The sequence below is a fragment of the Rosa rugosa genome, chromosome 5 (assembly GCF_958449725.1).
Source record: "Rosa rugosa chromosome 5, drRosRugo1.1, whole genome shotgun sequence".
Classification (NCBI taxonomy): Eukaryota; Viridiplantae; Streptophyta; class Magnoliopsida; order Rosales; family Rosaceae; genus Rosa; species Rosa rugosa.
In genome coordinates this window covers 39,482,871-39,501,613 of record NC_084824.1, presented here as the reverse complement: position 1 = coordinate 39,501,613, position 18,743 = coordinate 39,482,871, and the positions used below count along the sequence as shown (strand labels likewise).

Here is an 18,743-nt window from a genome sequence, read left to right as displayed (position 1 = left end):
CAAATCAATAATTAGTATGAAAACTCTATAAATTTGTAATCCATCATAAATTCTTAACTGCATTGGCTGCATTATTCATGCAACTGTAATGTTAACACACTCTAGCAAGTGCAATATATCATCCAAAATAACCAGAGAAAACAACCCTACCGCAGCGAAGTGGTTCAACATCCTTGGAAGCATAAACTCCAAATCCATCTGGGCCTTCTTTAAATTCAAGACCATAAGCTCTCATACTTCTAACAAATCCTATTTTGTAGAAAGCAGGATCTGCTGGCTCTAACTATAGACATTAAGAACATGGATAAGAGTTTAGCAATGTAAGTTAAAGAAAGAAAATCAATCCTCATTAAAAGTAAACATCTTTTAGTCCAAAATCATAACATCATGCTGTTCTTGTTTCCTATGATCACAATTCACACTAATTACTAAGCAACTGTATGGCTAATCACCACTAAACACTATGAATATACTCATTCATTTCAGTTCTAGAGGCCAGAAAGTTGAAACCTTTAATTGAAATCCCGACTCTGATGAATTCTCAAGTGCTGTGAAATCCAAATTACATTTCTTTAAGTTCCTGAGCGTCCAAACAGAGCATAAGGAGAATCTGAAATGGATATTTACCTCAGAGGGAGAGTGTTCAGCTTGGAGAGATTGAAGCAAAGGAAATGGAGAGGCCTCGGTGGCTGCTTTGGCTTTAATCTTTATAAGATTAAATACTCGTTACTCTTCATACTTTTGCATGAAAAACAGTTTAGTCCAAATTTTTTAAATTAAACAGTTTAATCCTTATTCTTTCTAATTCTCACACAACAGGTCCTAAAATGACTATTATACCCCTCACATTTTTTCTCTCTCTTTCTCTCTCTACGATATATATATATATATATATATATATATATATATATATATATATATATCCAGAGCGGAGCTCCGCTTTGAAAATTAACGTGTGAAGTTCGAGTTTTTGGTCACTTTTCGGTCGCATTTCCACATCTCGACCGTTCATTTTTTAGATACTAGTGTATAGATCGTCTCTGCAAATTTTCAGCCAAAATGATGATCGTTAAGGCATTGATAATTGCTTTAAAGTTAGTACGGTTCAGGTTGACAGATTCAGTCCGTCCATTGGTTTAAGCGAGTTAGATACCTTAACGATCATCAATTTGGCTGAAAATTTGCAGAGATGCTTTATACACTAGTACCAAACTGAACGGTCGAGATGTAGATATGCGACCGAAAAGTGACCAAAAACTCGAACTTCACACGTTAATTTCAAAGTGGAGCTCCGCTCTGGATAAAATATATATGTATAGATATAGATATATATATATACACACACACACACACACACACACACACACACACACATATATATATATATGTGTGTGTGTGTGTGTGTGTGTGTGTAGAGAGAGAGAGAGGCAGAAAAAATAAAACATAAAAAGAGAGGAAAAAAAAAAATGAGGGGTATAATAGTCATTTTAGGACATGTTGTGTGAGAATTAGAAAAAATAAAGACTAAACTGTTTAATTTTAAAATTTTGGACTAAACTGTTTTTCATGCAAAAGTATGAGGAGTAACGAGTATTTAGTCCATCTTTATATATAAAGCGACACTCTCCATTGCCTGCAAAACTTGTCTCTTCCATTGGCTGCAAAAACAAAAACATTAAAACCCTTTCAATGACTTACTGAAATCTCAATCTCAATCAAAATCAAAATCAAGACCAATTCCCTACTTCTTCATATCCCAATAATCCTAAACCAGAGAATCTAATTCTTCTATATCTAATTCAAAAAAGCACATAGGGCATTCCCCAGAAACAAAATCCCCTACTTTCAGATACCCAACAATCTCAATTGCATGTATCTCTAAACCAAGCCCAATCTTTCACCCCTCTGGTAAATTATTGTACACGCCCAAAAATCCCATCCTTCTTCCTCTTTTCGTTCTTATTTTGCTTTCTCTCCTTTGCCTCTTATTTCCTTCCCGTCTCCCTCTTCTGCTTCTTCCTCTTTCCCTTCTTCCCCTGTTCTCTTCTCTCTCTGCTTTTTTTTTTTTTTTTGTCTCCTCGGTTTCTCTGTGTCGGTCTCCTCTATTTTTTTTTCTCCATGCATATATAGGCTGCGTTTTGGGGGGGGGGGCTTTTAAGCTCCCTTGCTTATAAGAATATAAGCGAAGCACATCGATGTGTTTGGTAAACTAAGAAAGGACCTTCTTTGCTTCTAAGCCCAGGCTTTTTCAGAGCAAAAGCAGAAGCCCGGCTAGTCGGCTACCCCTGCTTTTAGAAGCAGAAGCTGGAATTGTAGCGGGGAAACTGTAGCAGAGTTTTAATGAAATTTTCAAAATACCAAAAGCTACCGTCATGGATTCAGATTAATTACAACCTGATACCAAGAACTACTCTTCCATTCGATCACTTGTCCTTTCTCTGTTCCAGTTACTTCTCTGGAGCCTACATTTCCGACTTGGAGAGCTCAGGAGAGAAAGTGGTCGCCGTAATCATGGTTGGAGGCCCAACTAAAGGCACATGTGTCATCTCAATTTCCCTCAATTTAGTTAAAGTTTGGATCTTTTTGAAGCTTTTGTGGGTTTTCAATTTTCTGGGCAGGGATTTTCAGCCTCTATCAATCAACACGCAGAAGCCACTATTCCCATTGGCTGGGCAAGCTATGGTTCATCATCCAATCTCAACTTGTAAAAAGGTAAGCTTTTTCTTAATGGGATTTTGATTTTGCCATCAGTACTAGTTTAGGGTCTAAATTGTAGATAACCCAATTTGGCTCAAAATTTTCTATTGGGTTTTATGAGGAGCGCGAGTTTGCACTCTATGTTTCTTCAATTTCCAATAAGCTTAAAGTATGAGTGAGGTGTACTTGAAAGAGGGTCAGTATCTCTTATGAAGAATTGATTGTGGCGTGGTCCAAGGTCTCTTTGCAATGCTTGTGGGCTCTTCTGGGCAAACAGGGACAGTATATCTTATGATGAATTGATTGCTTGTTTTCTTTTATTGCTTTGTTTTTTAGAGGGTTGGTTTCTGTTGGTTTACTGGAATTATTGTTAGTTAGAATTATGGATGAGGATTGAGAACTTAGAAGGAGTAATTGATAATGCTGCCTGGGATGTTGTTTGATTTTGCACATAATCAAGGTTGTGGGATGGGTACAATGCTAGTAATCAAGGTTGGTGTCTTGACAAGCTGCTAGTTTAATTGTCTGAGCGTATTGCAAATTGTGTCAAAAATGGTCTAATTTTAAATATGATTGTGTTACTGAAGCTGCTACCAAGGTTAACAAATTGTAAATGGCTTCATTCCCATAGCATGTATGAGAAAACTATTCACATCCTGCGTCCTTCTAATTTGTTGTGCATGTTCTAACTTCACTACCACTTAAAGAAAGTCTAGAGACTGCTTCCTAACCAAGAACAGAACTCTGCAGTATTTCTAGTTTATATGTTTTTCTTGTGCCACCACCAAACTGTGCATTAGTAGCACCAACTAATTATAACCATGTGTGTGTGTGTTTAATGTGTGGTTGTGGTTTGGGATATACCTTCTGCCAACTTAATGTGTGGTTGGATGCCATGTTCTGAGCATTCCCAAGAAACTTCTTTCCTCTCAAATTTCTGGTTTGCAGAAGGATCAGGACCCAAATGGAAAATTCCGCTGCTGTGGATGCAAAACAGGTAGCCACTTGGATTGTGAACTTGTCAATTTTCTATAGAGGAAATGTAGTTTGGTGATATTTCGATTTGTCAACAGAATATAACAAAAGGATTAAATTATGTTTAGTCCCTGTACTATGACTATTTTTTCGTTTCAGTCCCTGACATTCTCAATTAATCTGAAAAGTCCCTAACGTCAAAATTTCCGTCTGGTTGGTCCCTCCCGCGTCAAATTATGAGTTGGCCTTAGGTGAAATGTCCAATATACCCCTCTGTTATTTTTTTTATTTTTATTTTTTTTTCTGTTTCCTTTTTTATTTCTTTTTTTTCTTTTTTCTTTTTAATTTCTTTTTTGCTTTTTCTTCTATTTTTCTTGTTCCTTTTTAATTTCTTTTTTTCCTTTTTTTTTTTTCTTTTTTTCCTTTTTAATTTCTTTTCTGCTTTTTCTTCTATTTTTCTTGTTCCTTTTTAATTTCTTTTTTTTCTTTTTTTTTTCTTTTCGTTTTGCCTACTTTCTCCTTCCTCAACCCACCAATCCCATTCCGATCAAACTCCACAACCCATTTGTTTCTCTCTCCAAATTGAAACCAAACCCAGCAAAGACCTAGCTTGGCGGTGCAGAGATGGACATCGAGCAAAAGCAAGAAGCTAGGAGCCGATTGATCACTTCTTCACCTTCTCTGAAGCCATCTCCCAAACACAAGCAAATCCCAATCAGCTCGGAAATTCACCGCTAAACCATTTCCCTCTTATTTTCACAGCCTACTTCTCTCTCTCCCACTCAAATCTCACTTTCTCTCTCCACATCAAGCCTCAATTTGGAAACTTTTCACTGAAAACTACCATTTTTTCAGACCCTGAGGTTTTTGGGTCTTGCTCAAAATGGTGATTTGGATTTTGGGTCTGGTTGAAATGATGGTTTTTGATGGCCAAGTTGACCAAAACCATAAGTGAAGAAGAATAATAGTGCTGAAAAAGAAAATGGCCGCCGGCGTGGAGAACAATAATTGGGGTTTCGGGTCGATCTCGATTGGTTTGCCGACGTGGCGCTACTGATGTAGCAGGATACGATGGTCATTAAAAAGGAAAAAGAAAAATGAAAAAAGAAAAGAAAAAGGAAAAAAGAAATTAAAAAGGAAAAAAGAAAAATAAAAAAAGGAAAAGGAAAAGGAAAAAAGAAATTAAAAAGAAAAAAGAAAAAAAAAAAAAGGGCCGCCGGCGTGGAGAACAAGAATTGGGGTTTCGGGTCGATTTGGATTGGTTCGCCGACGTGGCGCTACCGATGCAGCAGGATACGATGGTCATTAAAAAGGAAAAAGAAAAAAGAAAAAAGGAAAAAAAAAATTAAAAAGGAAAAATGAAAAATAAAAAAGAAATTAAAAAGGAAAAAGAAAAAAGAAAAAAAGGAAAAAAAGAAATTAAAACGGAAAAAAAAAGAAATTAAAAAGGAAAAAGAAAAAAGAAAAAAAAAAGGAGAAAAAGAAATTAAAAAGGAAAAAGAAATAACAGAGGGGTATATTGGACATTTCATCTAAGGCCAACTCCTAATTTGACGCGGGAGGGACCAATCAGACGTAAATTTTGACGTTAGGGACTTTTCAGATTAATTGAGAATGTCAATGACTGAAACGAAAAAAATGTCATAATACAGGGACTAAACATAATTTAATCCATAACAAAAACATAGTACTTAATCCAAATATGTTTACAAGACTATATGCTATAAACCAATTTGAGTGGTAATGATGTGAGTGCATCAGAAATGAAATATCTTGACATTATGATATATCAAATTGGAATGTTGCTTGAGAACCTGTACTGTGTCAAAATAAGACAAAATGGACTTCTTAAGGGAAATGTTTATTAAGTTCTTACTATATCAAATTGGAGTATATTTTGATCTTGTATAGTTGTATTAAATATCTATCATGTCATATATGTAGGTGAGGAGGGAGTATGGTACTGGTCCAAGGTTTTTGATACATTAATGCTGCAGCCTTGGTAATGGACACTATTCTTGGAGGTCAACTTGCGACCTCTATTGTTCAACCAACACTATTCCTGGAGATCGACACTCTTTAATATTATCATTTGAGGGCTTTGTAGCATGCCAATTAAGAAATGGGTGTATAATATATGCTTTGCTTTAGTTGCTAATAGTCTTTCTTTTTATGTCCTGGACTCTTGATTCACTCTTCCCCTAAAGATTAACAGCTTGCAAGTGGATTTCATGTGTAGCTTGGCAATGCTGTTGCTTCTTAACATTTGTTCTGCCTTCCTTGCATAGTCTAATACATTAACTATATAGTTATTTTTAAAATTGTGCAATATTAATCATATAGTCACCATGATTTATAAAAATTTGACAGTTATGAATAATTTATATTAACACAATAAATATTAAACTAACGATAACAAGAGCATTTGAAGTACATTATATTACTAAACAATCAAGGCAAAATAATATTTTATGTCCAAATTGGTTATTTTACAAATAAAAAGCACAAGTCAGTTTTGAGTTTACCAAACACTTTGCCACTGTTTCAGCCACTGATAGCACTTATAAAAAGTCAGTTTACCAAACACTCAGTTATTTTGCTTTTCAACCACTTATCGTAAAAAAATAAGCAAAATGGAGCTTTTCTTAAAAGCACAACCATACCAAACACACCCATAGAGATAGAGATTTAAAATTTCACTCATTTCTTAGGCTTCTTATGTCAAAACTCAAAACCAAATTATAATGGTTGGCATGCAAAGATTCAAATCATTAGAAGGTCTATTGTAAGGTTTCACTTTTCTAATGTGAAAAAACACGTATTCTACATTCTCATGCGCTTCCGTAGCCATGCACTTGTGATGAATTATCAAGTCATACACTCGGACACTTATATTGAGTAATCTGGAGCTCGTGCGAACTCACTTTGATACTAAGATAAAGTAATCTTGCTTTCATAACCAAAACAAATTAGTAATAGTTGAAGAGGCCCAAATTTATATAAACTTTATTGTAAGGTTTAATTATTCCAATGAAAGACAAACACTCACCATTCTCACACCCTTCCACATCTTTGAGCTTATAGATTGAATAAAACATATTTGATGCTAGGGCTGGGCTCGGGTTGGGCCGGGCCCGAAAAATCAGTGAGACCGAGACCGAACCCGAAACTTTCGGTTCGGGCCGGTTCGGGCTTTTTGTAAACTGAAAACTGACAAAACCCAAACCCATTCAGGCCGGTTCGGTTTTCGGGCTTTTTCGGGCCCAAAATGTCAATTCTGCCTGTTTTGCCCGTTTTGTCAGTTTTGGTACCTGGAAGACTGGAATGCATATCAAATTATAATGCTGTGAAATAAACTCATTAACATAACTGTAATCAATTTGCAATAATCAAGTTTAGCCACAGTTTACAGTTTACAACACAAACTCAAGAGTCCAGAATACATTGTCCAACAGAAAACAATCCAAATTGTCCAACAGAAACATAAACACAATTTGCAGTTTTGCACAAATAGTCAAACTGTCCAACTAAGAAATAACTGAAGCTGCACTGCTCTAGGCCTTTAAGCTCTAGTTGCTCGGCCTGCTGGCTTGCTCCACACGTCCAAACCTCCCTGACAACTCGACAAGTGCACAAATCTGCAAGTCAGAAACTCTGTGCAATCACATTTCAAACTTGATCAGTTTACAAATACAATTATACAAAGTTAAAAAGTAAAGCAATAACATGTATAATGATCTAAAATATGCAGGTTCCCATACAAACTTGAAACTAGGAGTGCATTCCAAATCAACAATGCAGGTTCCCAATGGCTTTTGAATTGGAATTGGAATCAGAACTTTGGGATGATTTGGAATCGGAACTGTGGGATGAACTTGCAGTGAGCCCCCTCTCTAAAACAGACCCCAATGGCATTTACATTTTTAACTAAAGCTGCTATCAACTTGCAGAGAGCCCCCTCTGGGGACCTCAAATAGGCAACAGATTGTCACAGTAAAGAAACCGTGTAACCCCTTCAACTCCCGAAAATTCTTCCATGCTCCGAGCTTGCCATGCTTGGGCACGTCAGCTTATTTTGGAACGTTGGATATCAAGTCTAAAATCTAACGGCTTAAATTGTTAACCGGGTGACCTGCTCTCCTATTCGATTTCTGACATTCACACCAGACGACAAAGTTTATCTTCGAGAATCCCAGATCTATAATCTGTTCGATGGATAGCAGAGATAGATGATTTTGTCCAGTCCAAGATGATCAGTTTCAGAAAGGAGGGGGAGAGAGGGTTTGATGTAGTCAAAATGATCACATTCTGAAGGCATGGCATTCCTCTTGCGTGAGTTTCTTTTCTCTTACTGAATTGGGTGCATTTGAATCTGCACGTATGGTGAATCGGTTGAATTCGGGTCATGGGATTTAAACCCCGCTGCAAGTTGCCTTGGTCTTTCTGTATGGGACAAGAAAATGTAATTTGATTGTGAATTCAGAGATTTCAACTAAGCGAAGCCATGGGTATGCATACAATAATTGAACTACCAGCTTAAGTCCTCCTTTTTTAACTAGCTGCATAGTTTCGAATAAGTAAACCACAACGAGAGGAACTCTAGAACTCACCAAGTTGTTGGTTGTGAATTTTGATTGAATCCAGAACGGTGTAAACTTCGAGGCCTCCGCCAGAGTTAGAATTGCTTGGGGTTATCTCCATTTCTCTTTATCGATGAATAAGGGAGTCCGACAGGAGGAACCGTTTATTTGATTCTTACTACTGCGTTTTGCCTCACTTTTCAATCATGGCCAGACGAGGCCAGCCGCATCTACAAGTTACAGAGATTTGATTTGAAGATGTGAAGAGCCCAGAAAAGGAAGGTGGAAGAAGAATCAGATTAGTTATATATCAATTGAAGAGAAGCATTGATGTAAGATTGGTTGGCATAGTGGTGAAGCAACGTAGCTGTTGTGTTGGCTGCGAAGGTTCGAATCACGTGGACTGCACTTACTTGGTTTTTTTTTTTTTTTTTATAACGGTGTAAAAAATTATAGTAAACAGATTAATTAAATTATACTAAAAGTTTTACTTTTTATAATAAGAAAAAATAAATACTCATTTTAATTTTAATGGTGGAGATATATTTTGATTAAAATAAGTAAGTATTTTAATTTTAATAAGTAATCGATAGATTTGACACTATCCATGTATTTACTAATGTCATATCAATTTTCAATAATTTTTTGATCACACAAAATTTTTATATGAGCATATTAGTTTTATGCAGCTTTTAGGAATTAGAGTTAACCTAGTAGATTGAGACCCAAACGACAACTAAAATAGCTGAAATTTTGACCACGACTATTTATTATTATCATGATAACATCCAACGGTCGATTTTGATAAAGTCTATTTCCTCTACATTGTTGCTTATAGAAGGTATACTTTTCGATACAACTAATAAATTAGTTAGATTACATTAGTAGACATATAAGGATTTTGTGCAGTCCAAATAATCAAAATTGGAAATCAATAAATTTGACATTACTCATCTATTTATAGCATATTAATAGGTATTGTGTAAAAAAATTAACCAAATCCGCCGTCATGTCGATATCAAATAAAGCGGTCAACCTTATATACACCTATACTTCCCTAAGAGGAGCTAACCCGCAAGGATATAAACTTTTCACAATTTTTACATTATTTGATATACCTCATACCCATGAGAGTATAAGAGCTGACATATCGAAAAAATAAGTTGCGAATGAGCGGTTATGAGCATATTAGTTTTATGTGGCTTTTAGGATTTAGAGTTGACCTAGTAGATCGAGATCTAAATGACGACGAAAATAGCTGAAATTTTGACCACAACCATTTATTATTATCGTGATAACATCCAACGGTCAATTTTGATAAAGTCTATTTCCTCTGTGTTGTTGCACATAAAATGTATACTTTTTGACACTAACTAATAAACTAGTAAGACAACATTAGTAGACATATATGGATTTTGTGCAGTCCAAATAATCGAAATTGAAAATCGATAAATTTGACATTACCCATCTATTTATAGCGTATTAATAGGTATTTTGTAAAAAAAATTAACTCGATCCGTCGTCATTTCCGTATCAAATAAATCGGTCAACCTTATATACACCTATACTTCCCTAAGGGGAGCTAAACCGCAAGGAGATAATTTTTTCACAATTTTTACATTATTTGATATACCTCATACCCATGAGAGTATGAGAGCTGACAGATCAAAAAAATAAGTTGCGAATGAGCAGTTATGAGCAAATTAGTTTTATTTGGTATTTAGGGTTTAGGGTTGACCTACTAGATCGAGAGCTACACGACGACGAAAATAGCTGAAATTTTGACCACAACTGTTTATTATTATCATGATAACATCCAACGGTCGATTTTGATAAAGTCTATTTCATACACATTGTTGCTCATGAAAGGTATACTTCTCATTATAACTAATAAGCTAGTTGCACCACATTAGTAGACATATAAGAATTTTGTGTGATCCAAAAAATAAAAATTGAAAATTGATAAATTTGACATTACTCATCTATTTATAGCATATTGATAGGTATTGTGTAAAAAAATAATCGTGTACAGGATGTCGTACCGAGCTCTGGCTCGATGAAGGAACTCGTATACGTGATAGTCGGAATAGTACTGTGAGTTGACTTTTGTTTTTAAGTAAATGATGCATGCATTTATTCTTTGATTATGCTCTAATTATTTATCATTTTACATTTCGAGCATGTGATTCGATTTCGGAGATGGATTTCGTTTTATCTCATATAATTACTTTCGATAATGATTCGTTTCCGAAGTTGCTTATGATTTATAATTTTATTTGATGAATTATTTATTTCCGAGGTGATTTCCGGAATTTTACTTTTTAGTTATATTCCTATTCATGGATTTGAGATTTTTGGAAAGGTTTTCGAAATGGGATTTCGATGGAATTATTTTATTGTTTATTTATTTGATCCTTGGTTTTGGCATTGGGAATGCCTTAGCAATAATGTCGGTTTGAGAACTTTGATTATTTGAAGATTTTATGGCGTGCGGGGTCACGTCATTGGACTATGCTTATTTTCTTTTATTTACTTTTGAATTTGAGTTTATCTTGGCGTGTGGGACACGTCATTGGAAATTCTTTTACGAGAGATGTGGGAGCTTTATGTATTTATGGATTTACTTGGTTTTCGGATTTTCTGTTGCCATACTTTGGGTGACTATTATCATTGCTAGCATTGATCTTCCGCCTTTGTGGCGCTGGTTACTGTCTCTGTGACAGTAATTCTCAAGCCCAGTATCCTACCACTACACATAGTGGCGTAAGGGTATATTACGGGAGTAATGGGAGTACTTTAGCCTGGGAGGCTATCACCCGAGCCTGGGAGGCTCACTCGTATGGCTATCATCTTCCCCTACTCATTATACTATTTTCGACTAGCGGGGCTAGTCCGATTTATTTTAGCCAGCGGGGCTGGTTTTATTTCCTTGAGTATCAGAGTTTCAACCTTTTCTTTTAATCGTTTGTGACTAGCGGGGCTAGTCGGTTTTCATGAGCGGAACTCCTCTTATTTTTTTTTCGTTAATCATTGCATGCATCGGGAATTTTTTTTAAAGAAATAAATGTGGGAAAGTATTAAATTTCCTTTTGTTAAAATTTGTTTATTTTTGTCCACTCACGCTAACGTTTTTACGTACTTTTCCCTGGGCCCTTCGGTTTTCAAATGCCCAGTTTGCAGGCGAAATCAGATGAGGTCGGGCATACATGGAGTCGAGGCATAGCCAACAGCATTGCTTCCGCGTACTCATTCTATTTCTGTGTTCTTTGTTACCTAATGGAATAGTATTGCTCTGATAATTTGTGAAATTAATCTTGTAATGTGGGTTGAGACTGTTATCCGATGAAATTGGAGTTGTGTTTTGGGGAGCAGGTGGCTCCAGGAGGATAAGGATGGGTTGATTTAGAAGTGTAAATGTTTTTCTACAGGGTTTGGGTAGCCTACTTTTAGGGGAAGTTCTGCCAAATTTTTGGTAGAGTTTCTTCTAAGGTGGGCCCCGCAGGGCCACTTCGGATTTCGGGGTGAAATCCGGGGCAGGTCCTGTCACACATTGTTGCTCATGGAAGGTATACTTTTCATTACAACTAATAAACTAGTTGTACCACATTAGTAGACATAAGAATTTTGTGTGATCCAAAAAATAAAAATTGAAAATTGATAAATTTGACATTACTCATCTATTTATAGCATATTGATAGGTATTGTGTAAAAACATTGACCCGATCGGTCGTCATTTCAGCATGAAATAAATCGGTCAACCCTTTAAAAGCTTCTATTTCTCTAAGGGGAGCCGACACTTGAAGAGATAAAATTCTCTAAATTTTTGCATTAGTTGATACAACTCCTACCCACGAGAGCGTGAGAGTTGACAAATCAAAAAAATAAGTTACGAGTGAGCGGTTATGAGCATATTAGTTTTATGTTGTATTTAAGGTTTAGTGTTGACCTACTAGATCAAGACCCAAACAACGACAAAAATAGCTGAAATTTTGACTATAATCATTTATTCTTATCATGATAACATCCAATGGTTGATTTTAATAAAGTCTATTTCATACACATTGTTGCTCATGGTAGGTATATTTTAGATGCAACTAATAAACAAGTTGGACCATATTAGCAGACATATAAGGATTTTGTGTGATCCAAAAAATCAAAATTGAAAACTGATAAATTTGACATTACCCATCTATTTGTAGCGTATTAATAGGTACTCTATAAAAAATTAATCTAATTCGCCGTTATTTCTACATCAAACAAAGCGGTCAACCCTTTATATGCTTATACTTCCCTAAGGGGAGCTGCATCATGATAAGATAAACTTCCCGAAATTTTTACATTTTTTGATATAGCTCATACACACGAGAGTGTGAGAGCTGACAGGTCAAAAAAAGAAGTTGGGAACGAGCGGTTATGAACATATTAGTTTTATATGGTATTTAGGGTTTATGGTTGACCTAGTAGATCGAGACACAAATGACGATGAAAAATAGCTGAAATTTTGACCATTACCATTTGTTCTTGTCATGATAACATCCAACGGTCGATTTTAACAAATTCAATTTCTTCCACCTTGTTGGTTAGAACAAAAATAATGAACATGTCAACATCCGTTAAAAAAATTAATTAACAATTCATTTTCAATTTTTTCTATTTATTTTTATGTCATGTTATGTTTAAACAGTAACCAAATGTTTTTTTGGGCAACCAACAAAATTTGAAGTAACAAAATAAAAAAAATGGAACAAAAAATTAATTAATTAATTAACAAAAAAACAAAAATGGGAACGAGGAAGCTCGAACTATGAACAACCCACGCCTACATTGTGCCTTGGCCACATCACTAACATTGTCAGTTCTAAATTAGCCTACAATTTTTCCAGAAGAATTTATCGAGCTAAGTTCAGATCATTCAGAAATTATGTTCCGATCTCATAAATTAATAAGATGCTCGGGAATATTTTTTGAAACTTTTCACAAGGTGGAATCCTCAATTTAAGGTCCTATAATTAAGTACGTGACACGAAGAGTTCGTGAGAATTTTCAGAAAATTATTTGGATCACCTAGCTATTTATTATGAATTTCCGAAATTTAGGAATTATAGAAATTTTGTTTTAAATAAAAATAATTACTGCAGTGCAATCTGGGCTTTTGAATTAACCACTGCCTCATCAGAGCCGTCAAAAATCATTTAAATGAGAACTATATAAAGGCCTGATCAGATCACAGATCACACGATCCAGAACTCTTCCGAAAATCTCAGAAGACGTGATCCGTTTTGGCGATCCGACGACCCGAGAAGACGACCCCGCTGGAACGTCTTTATCCGGCGATGAAACAGCAGAGAACCGGTGCCATTGGACTCCTTTCTTCATCGTCGACCTCCTGGTGGTATTGGATCATCCATAGGTCAGATGAGGAAGAAGAATCGAAGCCGGAAAACTTCAGGTTCTCCGGCGATTCTTGGGCTTTTTTCCGCGGCTCTGGCGACGTATTGAACTGCATATGGAAAATACTCCTCTTGTCGTAGTCTACATCGTGCTATAATTATTTTTCGAATTGGATCAAGTTTGGATCAATCGGGTTTTGGTTGGTTTCGGATGCCGACGAGGCTGTTGTCGCCGACGGCTTTTCTGGGTTCATATCCGATGATGATCCTCGTCCTAGAACACTAATCGGTGCTTGGTCAAGTTAATTCCACGACTTGGGCAGTGGGGTACAAACCTAGGCATTATCAAAGAGTAGCCGAGTTTGTTTTTTGGACAAAACAAGAATTAAACTGAAGTGTTTCTGCTTAGTTTGGAAATGGCAGGTATGATGGTGTTTGTGTAAAGTAGAATCGTATTGAAGGGGAGCAGTATACCTACAGGTTGGTTGAAGGGACAGACTAACTGGGAGCCTTGGGCCCTTGGCGCTCTTGTTCGCACACACATATTTTCGTCGCAAGCATTCCGGCACCTTCGATTAAAAGGGAATGGATATCCACAGTTCCTCTCAGCTCCCAGATTAATTTCTCCTCATTCTTTCTCATGGAGAGTGAAACCGGGAACAGGCTGAGCCTTTCCCATTTATTTTTCAATTTTAACTGAAGACACGTGAAACTCACGTGAGTGGGCCTAAAAGTCCGAGCATCTCATGCTTGGAGCATCTCTTCAACTCCCTGACAGATATTTTAACCTGAAACTTTCACTGCCAGAAGGAGCTGGACAAACTAAAGACCAGTTATACTACCCCACAAAGCGTCTAAAGTAAATCTTTATAAATGCTTAAGTGGTCAAACCCCAAGAATAAATCATATTTAAACAAGGCAATGCAATAGCATAATCACACCTTTCGGTGGAAACATTGTTAAGAAAATATTAATCTTATTCAGAATGTGAACAAGGCAATGCAATAGCATAATCATACCTTTCGGTGGAAACATTGTTAAGAAAATATTAATCTTATTCAGAATGTAAACAAGGCAATGCAATAGCATAATCATACCCTGATGCAGGGGATTTGAAGAGAAAATAGTACTATAAAACAACTATCACAGATAATTGAAAAAGAAAAGAAATTTAACCTGTTTATAGGTCACGTTTGAAGGTGGATCATGGTACGGATCTGTTAATGCTACATGATCCCCATATTTCTCAGCTGAAGTTCTCCAAATATCAGGAACTGCTTGCCACTCATCGGCTACCAAGGTACCATTACCATCTAGTAATGCACTTTCTAGAACTGGTGAATACCTTCTTATCTGCACTTCATCTGTCTGTAACAGAATAATTTTGATATAAGATACAAATACATTTCAGAACCTTCTAGCTGTTTATCAATCTGTATATCAGAATATGTTTACAAATCCAAATTCTTTAGCTTTGCCAAGCTAAGAGAAACAAACAAAATTTCGAAGAGCTAATCCAGATCCTGCAATCCCACGCGGCTCAACAAGGCACCTCAATGTTCTACATAAGTTACTTAACTCTACATCAGCTCAATCAAAATAAAATATTGTTCTTCAATCCTTAACAAATTCAGTTTATCATAGCCCAAACTATGATATTACTTTGGTTCTCAACAGATTCACAGTAAAATATTGTCCTTCAACTCTCAACAAATTCAGTTCGTCCAAGCCTAAACTCTGATATTACTTTGGTTCCCATTGACTTATAGAGTCTTACATCAATAAATAGCTATAGATCTGACATGTCATAATAGTTCAGAACTCTCAGAGACAATAAATCAAACATCTTATGTGCATTATATGCTTACCTGATCGGAAGAGTTGATCGGATTATTGAAGACGAATCAAAGGCCTATCGGATCTCGAAGCGGCTCGGACTTGCACCAAGTCGGCGACGGCGAAATCGGGAGCTGTAACAGCGCACAGATCGTGTTCTTGTTTCGATTTAAGCAGAAATTGAAGGGTGAGGGAGGAGAGACTGAGAGAGAGAGAGAGATAGACAACCTTGAAGGCGCAGGGTAAACCCCAAAGGCGAGGATCCAACTTCGAACCTGGTCGAGGTGGTGGAGGGCTCGGAGAACCCTAAGGGGGTCGGCACCGGAGCTGGAGAATTCAGTGAAGAAGGCTCGAAGTTCGGCTTCGCGGATGTTGAAAGCGGAGTGGAGATCGGAGGATTAGGAAGAAGTACCAGATATAGAATTCGTTCCAGAGAGCCCCTTGAAGCAACGCCTTTGATTAATCATCCTAAGTTCAGAAGGTGGTGGAGGGCTCGGAGATAGGAAATAAATTTGGGGCTTAGACTGAGATAGTGAGATGGTATCGATAGTTCGATACTATCGAGTATCGACAAGCAAAGAGAGGGCGGCTGAGGTTGAGTTAGTCGACCGGAGGAGTGTAGCCTTTACTCCTTTAGGGTTGTTTATTTTTTTTTTAATATTTAACTTATTATTATAACACCCAATCATGGACTGACATGTGGCATCTGCTACAGTATTCGGGTCGGTTCGGGCTTTCGGGCCCTAAAAATATGAAACCCGAGACCGAACCGATTACATGAATTCGGGTTGGGCTTTAGACCGAACCGAAAATTTCAATTCTAAAACCGAACCGAATCGGGCTTTTTTCCTCGGTTCGGGTCGGGTTCTCGGTCTTTCGGGTCCCGACGCCCACCCCTATTTGATGCCAGTCCACTGATTAGTAGTTTCGTCTTCTTGTCAGCATTTCAAGATATATATATATTTTTTTAGTGGCTTGGGGTTTGTGGGTTTGGATTAGATTGTACACACTTTCGTTCTTCTTGCATTGAAACGATGTTTGGTATTTTTATCTTGTTTGCATCAGCTTCCTCTAGAATGTTGGCTGACATATAAGCGAAGCTTCATCTTAACTTGATTGCATGGAAGTAATCTTCAAGCTAGCTTACTTCTTTTCCCTATTATTTAATAATTTATTTATTTATTTATATTAAGTGAGAATACAAAACTTTAAATGTAGGATAATTGCTCTTGACTATCAAAGCTCTCCTGCTGCAGTTCTTTTTTTGTTGAAAAAATTATTCATTGTGCAAATCAGCAAGCAATACATTATCCACCCTAAGGGGCCGTTTGACAGGACTCGTCCTGTATTTCATTCTGAAATTCGAAATGGCCATGCGAGGCCCACAATAGGAGAAATTTTACCTAAATTTTGGCATAAGTTTCCCTAAATGTGGACTACCCAAAAAACCCTTGTAATTCCACAGTTCTATAGCCTGAACAGAAAAACAAAATGATGTCACTGTCATGTAACTGTTAATGTCACTGATCATGTCGCTGACATAACTGCATATTACTTGACAGTGACATGGCCAGAGACATGTCATTCAAATCACAGAACATTTAAGTCCTTGGACATGTAACTGTCAATGAACATGTAACTGACCATGTCAGTAGCTATGTAACTAACAATGTCACTTACACTACAAAAAAAAACAGAACATGGCAGGAAATAGAAAACAAGAAAAATAAAAAACTAGAAATAATGAAGGAGATTCAACCTTGATTGACATCCTTTGCTGATGCAGCAATAATCTGCCCCTTGTACTTGTTGGTAATGAATGTAGCATCAATGAAAAGAATAGGTCTACAAGATTGAAAACCCTTCATCCATGCACCATAGGTCACAAACATACGCTGAAACCTGTGTGTTTCTCGATGAAACTCAACCACTATCCTAGAGTCGGGGTTTGACTTCATAACAGACTCACTGAACCAAAGTAGCTGAGCATAAGACTTAGCTTCATCAGCATGTAGGGCTGTTTTTGCCAACTCCGTACCATACCAAACTGTACGATAAGCAACATCCAAACCATAATCACTCTTTATCTCATCAGCTATATCAATTGGATTTTTGTTTGGATTGGCACGAATCTTATCAAGCACAGTAGACTTGACAACCTTGGATCCCATCATCTTACTCTTCTGCAAACGAATCACACCATGACAAGTGTGAACATTAACCAACCTTTTAATCATAAAGAAACCATTAGCCCTGCATAAATGAGCCTTCACAAGCCAATTGCAGCCCTGAGAATGTTTCTTAGAACACTGAGCAATAACACGAACCTTGTCATTTCTAACAAACTCATATGAAAAGCCAATTTCTATGGCATACTTACGCAGCTTATCCCTAAACTCAACAACCCCACCCTCAAACTTTTGGCCTTCACAATGAATATAACTCTCCCAACCTTTCGTCATATAACTCTTCGGTGCCTCTGCCCTATAACACCCCAAATAATCATTCTCCTCAAGCATGGTACTAGAATCCTCACACACTGTATTACTCACCACACTTTCACTAATATAAGGCAAATCAGTCACAAACACTTCAACAAAATCAGAATTGTAACGAACCAAATTCCTAAAAATCATTCTCATATCAACTTCACTCTCTAGAAAACATGAAGTAGAATCCGGAGGAATAATGTACCTCAACATGAAATTGCCTTGAATCAAATCCGGAAAACGAGAGCGTATGGAATTGCATAGGTCAACAAACGACCAATTATGCAACAATGGAACTGTCGCTGCTTCACCAGAATAAATAAACTTGACAACATAGCTAGTATCCATAACAACTGCACAAGAATAAAACAAATCACTATCCATGTCACTACTAAGGAAATCAACAGAATGAACACAAACAAGTCACTGCCAAAGTAATTGTTAATGCCTGAACAGAAGAACAATATTATAAATGTAATTGGCCATGTCACTACTAAGGAATCAACAGAATTATCACTGCCAAAGTCACTATTAATGCTTGAACAGAAGAACAACATCATACTCGCAAAATAAATGATAATTCCTGCACAAAACAGCAGTATTAAAAATGTAACTGGCCATGTCACGGATAAAAAAATCATAGTATAGAACAAATATAGTACCGCAATAGCACAAAACATCATCAACAATTCAACATAGCACTGAGTCGACGAAGGAGAAGAACACAGTAATCCAAAATGAACAATTCAACAATTTAACACAAACAACAAAAATAC

At 36.7% G+C, this 18,743-nt stretch overlaps 1 protein-coding gene across 3 annotated transcripts; it reads left to right on the top strand.

The window, feature by feature from the left end:
* The first annotated feature begins 1,641 nt into the window (after positions 1–1,641).
* On the top strand, positions 1,642–5,965 carry LOC133710381 (uncharacterized). Of its 3 annotated transcripts, none has more exons than XR_009846618.1 (3): positions 1,642–2,514; positions 2,619–3,694; positions 5,617–5,965. XR_009846618.1 is itself a non-coding variant. In XM_062136439.1 (3 exons), exons 1-3 carry the CDS (start codon positions 2,341–2,343, stop codon positions 5,676–5,678), a joined length of 483 nt encoding a protein of 160 aa, XP_061992423.1. In that variant the 5' UTR covers positions 1,642–2,340; the 3' UTR covers positions 5,679–5,965. The 3 variants fall into 3 exon arrangements, 1 of the variants encoding a protein (XP_061992423.1); XR_009846619.1 differs by having other exon boundaries at positions 1,642–3,157; positions 3,190–3,694; XM_062136439.1 differs by having other exon boundaries at positions 1,642–2,712; positions 3,646–3,694.
* The last annotated feature ends 12,778 nt before the right edge of the window (positions 5,966–18,743 follow it).